General features: G+C 42.8%; 1 protein-coding gene across 2 annotated transcripts in view; it reads left to right on the plus strand.

Moving 5' to 3' along the window:
• CNBD2 (cyclic nucleotide binding domain containing 2) overlaps positions 1-13,554 on the plus strand; it is a 45,605-nt gene that overhangs the window by 19,082 nt on the left and 12,969 nt on the right. For both annotated transcript variants that reach the window (XM_045981744.1, XM_045981745.1), the window contains exons 8-9: positions 6,832-6,946; positions 10,820-10,997. In XM_045981744.1, the coding sequence (XP_045837700.1) occupies positions 6,832-6,946; positions 10,820-10,997 (293 nt within the window). The remainder of the gene's footprint in view (positions 1-6,831; positions 6,947-10,819; positions 10,998-13,554) is intronic.

The following is a 13,554-nucleotide window of genomic DNA, read 5'->3' on the forward strand; positions in this document are numbered from 1 at the left end:
TAAAGGCAAATGCATGTATATGTTTTTCTCCTTGTTTTCTTAAATGGCGTCATGCTACACAGGCTGTTCTGTATTTTGCTGTTTCAAGAGTATTTCTGTAGATTGTTCCATACCAGTCCATAAAGAACCCACTCATATATATGTACATATATATATATATTTACATATATACATATATATGTATATACACATATATATTTTTTACCACTTGTGCAGTGTTTTACTATATGATTGTACTTGAATTTATCTAACCAGTTCCCTACTGAGGGATTGGTTGCCCGCATCTTTTGCTATTTCAAGCAGTGCTTTGGTGAACTGGTACACAGTACCATTTCACCATAAATCTTCGCCACAGCTCTATCAGGAAGACATTCTTATTCCACATTTACAAATGAGGAAGCTGAAGTTAAGATTCCTTAGGAAAGGTCACCCATCTAGTAAGGGGCAGAACAAGGATTCTTCCCCCAAACTTTTAGTATCTCCCATATAGCTGTTGCTCATATTAAGCCATCAAACATTTATTGATTTTTTTGCCAAGTTTGGTTCATGCTCTGGAGGGATATGAGGATGGAAAAGACTGTTTCTCTCTCCTTATATCTCTCTTCCACTAGAGTCTGAGCAGAGACAAAGTTATCCAGGCCAACTACCAAGTGATTAGTGCAAAATCTTTGAGTTTACAATGATTTAGTAGGGAGACCTCTCTAAAGGCTGGGGGCTTTAAAGAAGGCTTCCTGGAGAAGGCGAGGAGTTAGTTGAGCCTTGAAGTGTTGGACCATTGGACAAAAGGAAGGTCAAGATTGGCTATATGCTGGAGTTGGTTCTTACTGGCCTATGAGAACTGATTAAGATTTCAGTAATTTTGCAAGACAACAAACAAAATAATCACTAAAAATTAAATTATATAAACCTATAATTAAATATATTATATGGAAAATAAGGGTAGCAAATAATGAAAATTCATGATTTCCTCATGATGTTACTGCATTTTACTATTATCTGTGCTCTGGAGTTTATGTCTATTTTATCTATCTGGTGGAAACACTGTACAATTATTCACATCTCTTCCCACCTGTGCTGTCAGTGACTTCAGGTTGGCAGCTGAAAATTGGCCCCAGCAGGACAGGGGAAATCAGCAGATACCCTGAGTCAGGTTTTGATTTATGGTTTTGCTGATTGTCTTAAGAAAGCTATAGAGAGAATGTTTATGATGCAGAGTAAATTTAAAAGTGGGCTGGGTCTGTAGCCATCACATTGTGAAGAGAAGAAAATTATGGAAATGTTCTTCCAGTATTTAAACACTATTCATAATAGATTCATCATGGGAGTTACATCACTGTTGAACAAGCGAAATTCCAATATACATAGCGCCAAAGCTAAAGGAGGTTTATTAGTGAATATAATTTGGAAAAGGGTGAGAAGTCGTTTACCAGTAGATTACAAACCAGACTTAATAGTATTAAGTTTATTGGGAAAAGAGTGGATTGGATGCAACTTTGTTTCTCCAATCATGGTTGAATTGTGACTATAGATTGGTCATGGTTATAGGAACTTAGCCAGAGGGGCACCTCGGTGGCTCAGTGGGTTAATAAGCCTCTGCTTCAGCTCAGGTCATGATCTCAGGGTCCTGGGATTGAGCCCCACATCGAGTGCTCTGCTCGGCGGGGAGCCTGCTTCCCCCTCTCTCTCTGCTTGCTTGTGATCTCTCTCTCTGTCAAATAAATAAACAAATATATTAAAAAAAAAAAAACTCACCCAGAGTTCGCAATAGCATTCTATGAGAATCCCTCGGCTATTTGGAACTTTCAGTAAGAGTATAATATGTTTTATTGTTATTTATAAATTGTGTGCAGCACACCCTTAATAAGACTAAGATTTATGGACATGTGTACCTTTTTCCAGAGAGCCAATTATTAAACTTAACACCAGGTGGATGTTTGTGCTATTATTTTGGGTTCAGTCCCAGAGGAAAGAGTCAAGACTAGCTAAATGTAAGCAGAAAGGGAGTTATTGGAGGATGTTGAATGGCTAACAGACTTACTGATGATAGGGAGGCCTGAGGGAACAGACCTTACACTGAAGGGGACCCCCAAATGACTCCTGGTCCCAGTCCAGACTGGACAGTCACAGGTGCTGCTGCTCCTGCCAAGTTCAGGAAGCCACATCTGTAGCCACTGTCTCCAGGAGCACAGTGGAGGGCTTGCCGTCCCAAACCAAACCTTGCCCAAGTGCGTGGGGGGGGGGGGGGGGGGGACACGAATCACCTCCTTAGCCACCAGGGGGCTTGGGAGATGTTTGGGAGGATTTGGCTTCTAACCTCTACCCTCTAAAGGACTGGAAGCACAGGGTCTGACCCAGAAGATGGTGGGGATGAGGATGAGGCCCTTGCCAGCCATGGGGAATAGTGTGCTAGGTCTGGAGAATCCTGGTGGCCTTGTGAGGAGAGGGGGGAGAGCCTAGCAGAGGGACTGGTAGCAGAGAGCCCTGAAGACCACCCTTCCTACTTTGCAATCCTTTCTCCTCCCTGACATCTGCTTCCTCTTTCCTAAAATGTTGGGGTGATCACCTCCAAAGCCAAGAATGCCATGTGTCTCCAGATTTAACTCTGAGGTCTTTTGATACTATGTAGCCAGGGAAGATTGGGGGCAGGGGTGGTAAGGGATCAAAGTTCAAGACTTTCTTTAATCAGTATGATGGTACATCTTGACCAGCAGGAAGTTCTTAGTCTGTTTCAGCCTCCATTTCTTTGTCTGTAAAGTGGGACCCACTTACCTCATAAAGTCTATAAGGATGAGTCTAGCACAAACTTACTCAGTTCACGTTCATCCTTGAATTCAGTGGTTCTGAGTGATGTTGCTTGATCAGCAGCATCAATCTGTATCACCTGGGAACTCACTAAAATGCAGGCCTACCCAAGATTCTCAGGCCTACCCAAGAGCTGGTCAATATCCAAAACTCTGGGTTTTTTGTTTTGTTTTCTTTTGTTTTTAAGATTTTATTTATTTATTTGAGAGAGACAGAGAGATCACAAGTTGGGTGAGGGTCAGAGGGAGAAGCAAACTCCCCGGTGAGCAGCGAGCCCAATGTGAGACTTGATCCTGGGACTCTGGGATCATGGCCTGAGCCGAAGGCAGCCCCTTAATGACTGAGCAACCCAGGTACCCCCAAAACTGTTTCAACAAGCCTTCGAGGTGATTCTGAAGTGCACTAAAATTGGAGAACTCTGATTCAAGGGAAGAGTTTTTCAGATTTGAGTAAGCATAAAGGACACTTTAGGGGGCTTTTTAAAAATGCAAATTTCTGCCTCAGCCCAGAGTCTTATGCTTTAACTCCGGCAATCTGCATTGGAATAAGCCCAGCTGGTGAATCTAAAGCTCTTGAAGTTCTTTCTGAGAAGGATAATACAGATGTCACAAAGTGACAGCAGGTGCGTTTGTGTGTGTTGGGGGGGCATCCTGGCTAGTAGCTGAATTGGATTTGTCCTTTAATGTGTTTTATGGAAAACTCATTTAATCGTTACTGTGAAGATTATAAATAAAATTGTGGATTTCTGACTTCTTTTGAATATTCAGAAGATCAGGCAACACCAGGCTGTATTGTGAAGCAGCCCCCTCTGGCTGGAGTTGAAGAGCACCTGCCCCTTTTAAAGGCACTGCTTTTTTTCCTCCCATTTTTATTTCCCATCAGGCCTGCTGTTGGAGTATTTGTCTAAGGAGACTGGGGCGTCCGGGATCCTGTAGTTCATAGCTGTGGCCACTAGAGGGCGATATTAGCAGTGAGTGGCCTGGGTGTCTTGGGGACCCAGGAGAGTTAGGGAAGGCAGTTTCCCGGCAGCGTAGAAAACATACTTAATACCCACAATCAACTCATTTTGAACAATTAATCATTTGGGAGCACATGGTGGAATTGTTTTCTACACAGATACAGATGGGATTAAAGACCCACGAGAGACTTTCTGAGAGGAAGATGTTCACCTGTGTTCCTCTGGCACCAGGTTCCTTGTTGATAAATGTTGCATAAGTGTTGACTAACCCTCCAAGCCCAACACCTGGCTAGACTAAGGCTAATTAAATGTTTGATCCCTTCTCCTTCCTCTTTAACAGTAATCTGTCTTGAATCTTAACTATAACGTGTGTCTTACAGTTCCAACTAAAAAAGGGTAAGATTTTATAAAGATACAAAATAAGAAAAAATGGCGCATCTTTCTTTCCTATCAGATTAGGAAAGATTAAAAGGATTGTGAAAACTCAGTTTTCAAAGTAACACAAAACTATGACAGGCTCTGTTATGCACTGCCGGAGAGAGTGTAAACTAACATTTCTGGAAGGCAATTTGGCAATGTGTATCGATATTGAAAACACCACAGCTATAGGAAACAATCCCAAGGGGACAAACATGGGTATTACACGAGGATAAACTAGACTATACTGCAATTATAAGCAATCCTCAAATCTCAGTGGATTAACTGACAAAGATGCATTCCTCCATCCCACTACTTGATCACAGCAGATCAGCAGGAGGCCTGGCTTTTCACGGTCCCTCGGGGACCCAGGCCCCTGGAAACTATCTTCACCTATGCTTCCATGGTCAAAAGGACAGGGGAAAGGAATGTTGAGAATCAGGCACTGGCTTTTAAAGTTCCCACTCAGATTATCAGAAGTCACTTTGCTGAGGAAAGTGACAAAGCAAATGAGAAGGCCATGTCTGATTCAAAGGAAAAATACAGTCCTGCCTTATGCTCGTGGGGAGAACTTGAGTATTTGTGAACTGCCTCAATGACCAGTCTAGATATTAAGTCATGTGTGCAAGATTATCGCTTAAAGTTGCTGTCATAGAAACCCAACTGCCGTGGCTTAGTGAATAGTAATTTTGTCTTGCAGTGGAGAGTCTAGAATTAAGCAATCCAGGGCTAGAAAGCTTTAAAGAAAGGCTTCAAGACGCCAGTCCCCTTCTTGCTTCTCCCCTCATTATCCACAGCTTATGGCTTTCATCCTAATGGTCACAACATGACTGTACACCTCCGGCCATCAGAACTGAGTTTCAGGCAGGGGTAAAGGAGAGGGCAACCGTAAGTTTCCTGGGAGTTTTATCCATCAGTCTTCCACGTATGTGTCATTAGCTGGAACTGGGTCACTGCCATCCCCACTGTAGCAGAGTTTGGGAAGGTGATGAGTTTTATAAATAAGTTTTGTTGTCCTGAACAAAATCACAGTTATATATACTACTGACAAATTAGAAACAACTGAATATTAGTCTTCAAAAATGTTTTCTTGAGGTATAACATGTATGCAATAAAGAATCATCTAAAGTTTATAGTTTAGTGAATTGTTACATAGGTATACACCTGTGTAAGCATCATCCAAATCAAGGTAGAGATCATTTCTAGCACCCCAGAAGCCTCCCTTGTACCCTTTCCCAAACAAAATACCCACCACCAACAAAGAGAGCCCTCTTGTGACTTTGTCAGAAGATTACTTTTGCCTGTTCTTGCACTTCATATAAATGGAATCATACAATATGTGCTCTTTGTGTCTGACTTCTTTTGATCAACATTTTAAATCATATGTAAGTTATGGCATACATAGAATAATATACAATCATTAAAAACAATAATGTAGAACCATGTTAGCTGGTGTAAAATGATGTTCTTAGTGTATTATTGAGTTTTATTTTTTTATTTTTAGAAGATTTTATTTACTTATTTTTATGAGAGAGAGCATGAGCAGGGAGAAAGGTGGAGGGAGAAGCAGACTCTCCACTGAGCATGGAGCCCAATATGGGACTCGATCCCAGGACCCTGGGATCATGACCTGAGCCGAAGACAGACTCAACTGACTAAGCCACTCAGGTGCCCCTGTATTATTGAGTTTTTTTTAAAAAAAGGTCACAAGAATGTTTTACATAAAAGAACTCGCTTATGAAAAATTGTCTATGTCTATGTTATATGTTTACAGAGAAAAGTTTGAAAAAATAGTCACCAAAACGCTACTCATTATTTCTGGGTGTTAGGATAAAATAGTTTTGTTTTTTTTTAATTTTTTTTCCTAATTTTATTTGACACAGAGAGAGATCACAAGTAGGCAGAGAGATAGGCTGAGAGAGAGAAGCAGGCTCCCTGCTGAACAGAGAGCCAGATGCGGGGCTCGATCCCAGGTCCCTGAGATCATGACCTGAGCCAAAGGCAGAGGCTTAACCCACTGAGCCACCCAGGTGCCCCTAGGATAAAATAGTTTTAATTTTCTTTATGTCCTTCTGTTTGGCTTGAATGTTTTTTTTAACTTTTAATCTTGGAATGTTTTTAAATTTATAGAAAAGTTGTAAGAACAGAAAAAAGAACTGTATAACCTTGATCCCGATTCACCGATTACTGACATTTTACCACATTTGCTTCTATATATATATTTCCCTGCCCGAATCATTTGAAAGTTAAATATCATTCATTGTACTCACTTACCCCTATATACTTAAGTGATTTTTTTCTAAAGTCAGAAACTGATTGCAGAATAATTATCCAAATCAGGGCATTTAATATTGATGTAACATATAATTTACAGTCCATAGTCAATAGTCAATTTCACCAGTCATCACAGTACCATTGTCTAGGGTGATTGTTTTTCTCCCGATGCCAACATTTATTTAGTTCTCATGCCTACTTAGCTGTTTGAGCTTAAGATGAATAGATAACATTTGTGTTTAAAAAAAAAAAAAAGAACCTGAAAACTTGCATTAAGCCAAGTAAACTGGGGTAAGATGCAGTAGAGCTTATCCTCAAAGCCTGGCCTGCCTCCGGCTTCAGGGGTTAGCCTCTTTGTTTGTGTCCCTTGATGTTTCCAGGGCAGCTGTGAAGTGCTGCGACTGATAGACCTCGGGACCTCGCCTTTCTACTACAAGTGGGTCTGGCAGCATCTGGAGCTGATAAACGGCAGACCTCTGAAGACCCACCTCAGTGGTAACTTGGCAGCTGCACACAGCAGGGGGCGCCTGGGCCCTTCAGCTTCCACTTCCCGGCCCCGTGCGCTATTAGACCTCCTGAGCTAGAAAGGCCCGGCAGGATGTCTGGTTTGATCCCCTTTTCCAAGCTGTGGAAACGTGGCCCACATGGCCCCATAGGGGGAGGCTCCTGCCTACCCCCCTCCGGCTCCTCCTTTTTAGGCTTTCCCTTTATGTCAGGGGCCCCTGGGGAGAGGGGTGGAAAGGAGCCTAGAGCTTGACAGAGCTGGGTTTGAATCTCACTGGTTAGCTGGATGACTCCGGTAAGTACTTCAAGCCTGGTGGTGCAGTGGCTAAGAGCACGGCCTAGGAGCCAAACTGCTCGTGTTTGAATCCAGGGTCCCTCTCTTAATAGCTCTCTTAATAGCTGTGTGATACCAGGCAAGTGACTGTGTCCCTGTGCCATCAGTTCCCTCAGATGGTCCCTGCTTCACAGACTTGTTATGTCTAAAGGTTTTTTTTTTTTTTTTTAGATTTTATTTATTTGACAGAGAGAGATCACAAGGAGGCAGAGAGGCAGGCAGAGAGAGTGAGAGGGAAGCAGGCTCCCCGCCGAGCAGAGAGCCCGATGCAGGGCTCAATCCCAGGACCCCGGGATCACGACCTGAGCCGAAGGCAGAGGCCTTAACCCACTGAGCCACCCAGGCGCCCCATGATTGACTTATTTCACTTTGCATAATGTCCTCAGGGTTCATCATATTATAGCATGTGCCAGGATTTCCTTCTTTCTGAAGCCTGAAGAATATTCCATTGTGTATATATGTCCCATTTTGCATACCCATTCATCTGTCAATGGACTCTTGAGAACTTCTGCTTTTTAGCTAGAGTGACTAATGCTGCTATGAGCATGGGTGTAGAGTTCTCTCTCTGAGACCTGCTTTTCTTTTGAATATAAACCCAGAAGTGGACTTGCTGGGTCATATGCTAATTCTATTTTTAATTTTTTTTAGGGAATTGCCATACCGTTTTCCACAGCGGCTGTCCCATATTACATTCTCACCAACAGTGCACAAGGGTTCCAGTCTTTCCACATCCTCACCAGTGCTTGCTGTGTCCTGTTTGTATGTTTTTTAAACATTATATTCATCTTAATGGATACGAGGTGGCATCTTATTATAGTTTTTTTAAATTTACTTTTTATCATTTTTTATTATAGTTTTGATTTGTATTTCCCTAATGATTAGTGGTGTTGAGCATCTTTTTCTATGTTTATTGGCCATTCACATATCTTTTTTGGAGAAACATCTATGCAAGTTCTTTGCCTGTTTTAAAATCTGGTTGTCTGTTTTTTTGTTAAGTTTTAGGAATTTTCTATATATTTTGGATGGTAATACCTTACTAGATGTGATTTGCAAATATTTTATCTCATTCTGTGGGTTGCCTTTAACTCCGTTGATACTGTCTTTTGATGCACAAATTGTTAACATTTTAATGAAGTCCAGTTTGTCCATTTTTTCTTTTGTTGCCTGTGCCTTTGGTATATATACAAGAAATCACTGCCAGATCCAATGTTGTGATGCTTTTGCCCTGTGTTTTCTTCTTTTTTCGTAAGTGAGCTCCACACCCAGCATGGAGCCCAGCGTGGAGGCTTGAACTCAGGACCCTTAGATCAAGGCCTGAGCTGAGATCAAGAGTTGGACACTTAATAGACTGAGCCACCCAGGCACCACAAGCCCTGTGTTTTCTTTTAAGAGCTTTATAATTTTAGGCCTTAACATTTAGGTCTTTAAACCATTTTGGGTTAATTTTTATTTGTGGTATGGTGTAAGAGTCTAACTTCATTCTTGTGCGTGTGGATATTCAGTTTCCCCAGCACCAGTTGTTGAAAACACTGTTCTTCCCCCACTGAAGTCTTAGCAACCTTGTCTGAAATCATTTGACCATATTTCTGAGGGTTTATCTCTGGGCTCTTTATTTTATTTTCTGATCTATATGTTTGTCTTTATACCAATACTACACTGCTTTTGTTATTGTAGTTTTGTAGTAAGTTTTGAAGTCAGGAAGTATGAGATCTTCTGCTTTGTTCCTTTTCAAGATCGTTTTGGTTATCTGGCATCCCTTGAGATTTCATATGAATTTTATGATGGGTTTTTCTGCAAAAGTCACTGGGATTTTGATAGGGATTGCCTTGAAACCATAGCTCACTTTGAGTGGTATTGACATCTTAACAGAATGAGTCTTCCAGTCCATGAACATGGGATGTGTTTCCATGTATTATGCCTTGATCTTCAGAGTTCTTTCTTTATGCAGCTCTCTGCTCTGTGAACTTTCACTGCCTTGTCCTATTCAGACTCAGTTCTGTCTCAACAATTCAAGGAAATTTCTGGGCTCCCCCTGGGTTCCTTCTACCTGCAATATGGCTCAGAAAATCTCCAGGCAGTAAGCTGGGGCAATAGTAGGACTTATCCCATTTGTTTTCTATCTTGCAGGGATGATTGTTCTTCATGGCCTGATGCCCAATGCCTCATACATTTATCCCAGTTTTTTTAGTTTTTTTTTTTTTAGGTGGGAGGGTAAGTTTAGTCCCAGTCCATTTGGCTGGAAGCAGAAGTATAGATCTGTGTTACTTTTTCTTTCTTTTTTCTCTTTTTTTAGATCTGTGTTTCTGAATAGCTGAGTTTTATCCTATCATATGTATGTACAATAATTAGTTAAAGCAATGACCTTTTACAGATATTTTGGGTTATTTCCAATTATTCATTATTACCCTGCTGTGCTGAATTTCATGGTGTGTTTATCTTTGTCTACGTGTACAAGGAAACATTGGATAAAAATTCTTAGAATTACTGAATCAAGTAATCAATCCAGTGCATATTGGCTATGCGTACTTAAAATATTGACAGATATTGACAAAAAGCCTTCTAAAAAGGCTTACTTGGGGCTTTTTTAATGTGCTGTGTTAATTTAGGCCCACTCTTAGAGATTTTGGATTTATTTTTATTAATATTAATTTTAATAGTTGATTCTAACACCGGAGATCTATTTTTTTTTTAAGATTTTATTTATTTGACACAGAGAGAGAGAGATCACAAGTAGGCAGAGAGAGAGGAGGAAGCGGGCTCCCTGCAGGGGGCCAGATGCGGGGCTCGATCCCAGGACCCTGAGATCATGACCTGAGCTGAAGGCAGAGGCTCAACCCACTGAGCCACCCAGGTGCCCCCAGAGATCTATTTTTTAAAAAAGATTTATTTACTTATGAGAGATAGAGCGAGCATGCCCATGCAGGGGGAGGGGCAAAAGGAGAGGGAGAGAAAGTCTTAAGCAGACTCTGGGCTGAGTGTGGAGCCCCACGTGGGGCTTGATCCCAGGACCTTGAGATAATGACCTGAGCTGAAATCAAGAATCCGAGGCTTAACAAAGTGAGCCACCCAGGTGCCCCTTAATGGGTAATTCTTATAATTATCCTATGAGGGCTCCAGGAAATTGCCCCATCCAAGGTTTTATAGCTCATCATTCCTTTATCTCTTACTGCTGCCTCCATCCCCAATCCCAGATAAATATGATCTGTAAGTGGAAAGTCATGAGCTTTAAATCAGGTAGACTTGAATTAAACCCAAGCTTCAGCCCTTTCCTGGGTGACTTAAACTCTGAGTGCTGCTCATTTGATTTCTTAAATGGAGCCAGTAACACTGGATGAACGTATGTGAAGCTGTGCTCAGGGCCTGGCCCAGACGGACAACACATGGAAACCACAGTGTTTTCTGTTTTCCTTCATTTCCCCATGCGCCAGACTGGCCAGGCAGGTGAGGAGGGTAAAGCTTTCACCATCATCAGCATAGACCTCATATATGAAAAGACCCATTAACAGGTTTTTCTGTGCTTTCTCTAACAGAATCTTCTCCTGTGGAGAGATTTAAGGAATTTCAGATCAAATCATATCCTGTGCAGGACTTCAGCTTTCTGAAACTTAAGCACCTCCAGAACTCCTGGGAGCAAGAGGGGACCAGCTTCAGTAGGCAGATTAACACCCCGGGAAATACTTTTCCGAAGATGTTGGGCCCAAAGATCAAGTAAGCTTAGCTCCTCACAGATAGAAGCTTCCAGATTCTGGTCGAAAAGGGAGATATAACTTGAAAGGATAGAATGTCAGGGATGCTGGGAAAGGGGCAGAGGTAGCAGGTACGGCTTGACCCAAAGATTGGGGTATAGACAGAAGGTGGCTTAGAGAAGTCCTAGACTTGAGACCCAGGAACTGCATTCTCTGTCTGTAACCCACAGAGCCACTTGAGGCAGCCAGCTACTTCTTTTCTCAGGGAACTCATTTGAAGGAGAGGCAGATCTTCTGACTCTGATACTGTGTGTGTCACTGGATCTTTTTGACTCTGAGCCTCTTCAGAAAAATTGTACCCATCTAAAGGAGGCAGGAGGAAAGAGCCTGGGCTTTGGAGTCAGTTCAGCCCAGGTTCCAATGCTGGCTTGGCCACTTATTTTAGCTCTGTGTCCTTGTACAGTGGACTTGACCTCTCTAAGCCATAGTTCCCTTGTCTATAGATAATAGGATTTAAGTCTTGGTGTTTTTTTTTTTTAAAGATTTTATTTATTTGACAGATAGAGATCACAAGTAGGGAGAGAGGCAGGCAGAGAGAGAGAGAGGAGGAAGCAGGCTCCCTGCCAAGCAGAGAGCTTGATGAGGGGCTCGATCCTAGAACCCTGGGATCATGACCTGAGCGAAAGGCAGAGGCTTTAACCCACTGAGCCACCCAGGCGCCCCAAGTCTTGGTGTTGTTGTAAGACAGCAGTTAAATGTGATAATGGCAGTTACAGCTAACACTTGTGGAATACTCCATGCCTGGTCCTGAATTATCTAATTTAATCCTTGCAGTAGTTCTATGAGGTAAGTGCTGTTATCAGTCCCATTTTTCAGGTGAGGAAACCAAGCTACAGAGAAAGATTAAGTTTCCCGCTTGAGGTCTTACAAGATAGGAAGCAGTGGAGCCAAGATTCAAACCTGAGCAGCTTATTAGTGCTCAGTCCTATTGTCTGGTACGGCGGTCACGGCTGGAATGAGAATGCGCAATGAGGGCTGCGCTTTTGCCTCAACCCAGAGAGGCTGAAGAGCAGGAAAGGACACTCAGTGGTCCCTGCCCAGAGGCAGCTCAGACCCACAGCAACCTAACACTTCTCCCCCCACCCCCACCATACAATGTAAAATTAAAATATCACAATGAGGGGTGCCTGGGTGGCTCAGTTGATTAGGTGTCTGCCTTTGGCTCAGGTCCTGACCCTGGAGTCCTGGGATCGAGTGCCACATCGGGCTCCCTGCTCACCGGGAGTCTGCTTTCCTTCTGCCCCTCACCCTGCTTGTGCTCTCTTTCTTGTTCCCCCCCTCTCTCTCAAATAAATAAATAAAAGCTTTAAAAACTATATTACAATAATAGTAAAAATAACATGAGTGTCACAGTCTCCATGTTGCCCCAAGTACCACTGTACTCAAATCCTTTGCCTGTTAGCATTTCTAGCCTGCTGGTCTCCATAAGGAGCATCCCGTAACTTCTGAGTTGTCATTCCCTCTGATGGATATTCTTTCCAAGGGATCCAGGGCTCGAAGTCCCAGTCCCAGTCCTTCTGAAAGTAGGGATGGAACAGACCCAGTTTCTCTGCTGTACATCAGTAAGGGAGAAGAGACAGGTTGGACCCAGAAGTGAAAAGCAAAGACCATGCTGGGCATGTATGTCCTGGGGGGTGAGAATTGTAGGCTGCCTTGTTTATTGTTGGGTGACTTTATGAGTTGGGTGAATATGTCACCTATCTTCTCAGCTGATAAATAATTTTTTCCCTGCCTCCAATCCAGATTGTATAACCTGTCTCTTCCTTCTACCTCACCCAAGACCAAAGGAAGCACAACAAGGTTGCCTGTGTAAAATTAATTCCAACATGAACAAAGTACAGAATCTACAGGCTGCCCAAGGAAACCCGTCTTTTATTTTTATTTTTTTAAATTTGACAGAGGGAGAGAGATCACAAGTAGGCAGAGCAGCAGGCAGAGAGAGAGGGGGAAGCAGGCTCCCCACCGAGCAGAGAGCCCGATGTGGGGCTCGATCCCAGGACCCTGAGATCATGATCTGAGCCAGAGGCAGAGGCTTAATCCACTGAGCCACCCAGGCGCCCCAGAAATCTGTCTTTTAAACAAATAAAGCCATTTCTTCTCTGCATTTCTGCCAAGAAGGATAGCCCCAACCTCTGTGTGTCTCCCAGGGGCCCAGAGCTTACTTGAGGCCAAAGCAGTCTGTTCTAAGCTCTGACTTAGAAATTTCTTCCTCCTGTTGAACATCTATCAGCCAGCCTGTACTTCTCGTCCATCTGGTCTGACTCAGCTGTCGGCGCTCATCAGTCCCTTCTGCTAACATAATAGCCTTCAGGTGTTTAAAGGGGGTCCTATTGCTTTCTCTGCTAGCCTCCCCCCTATTATACTTCTCCAGTTCCTGACATGGTCTCTTCCAGAGCTTGGTTTGAGTTTTCTCACTTTCTGGGGGCAGTGTGAGTTCTCCAGGGAGGAGAGGTCTCTGTCTGTGGCAGAGTGGGGGCTGACTGTCTAGGGCTTCGTGAACTAGCTGTGTGACAAATGAG

The sequence above is a fragment of the Meles meles genome, chromosome 16 (assembly GCF_922984935.1).
Source record: "Meles meles chromosome 16, mMelMel3.1 paternal haplotype, whole genome shotgun sequence".
Lineage (NCBI taxonomy): Eukaryota > Metazoa > Chordata > Mammalia > Carnivora > Mustelidae > Meles > Meles meles.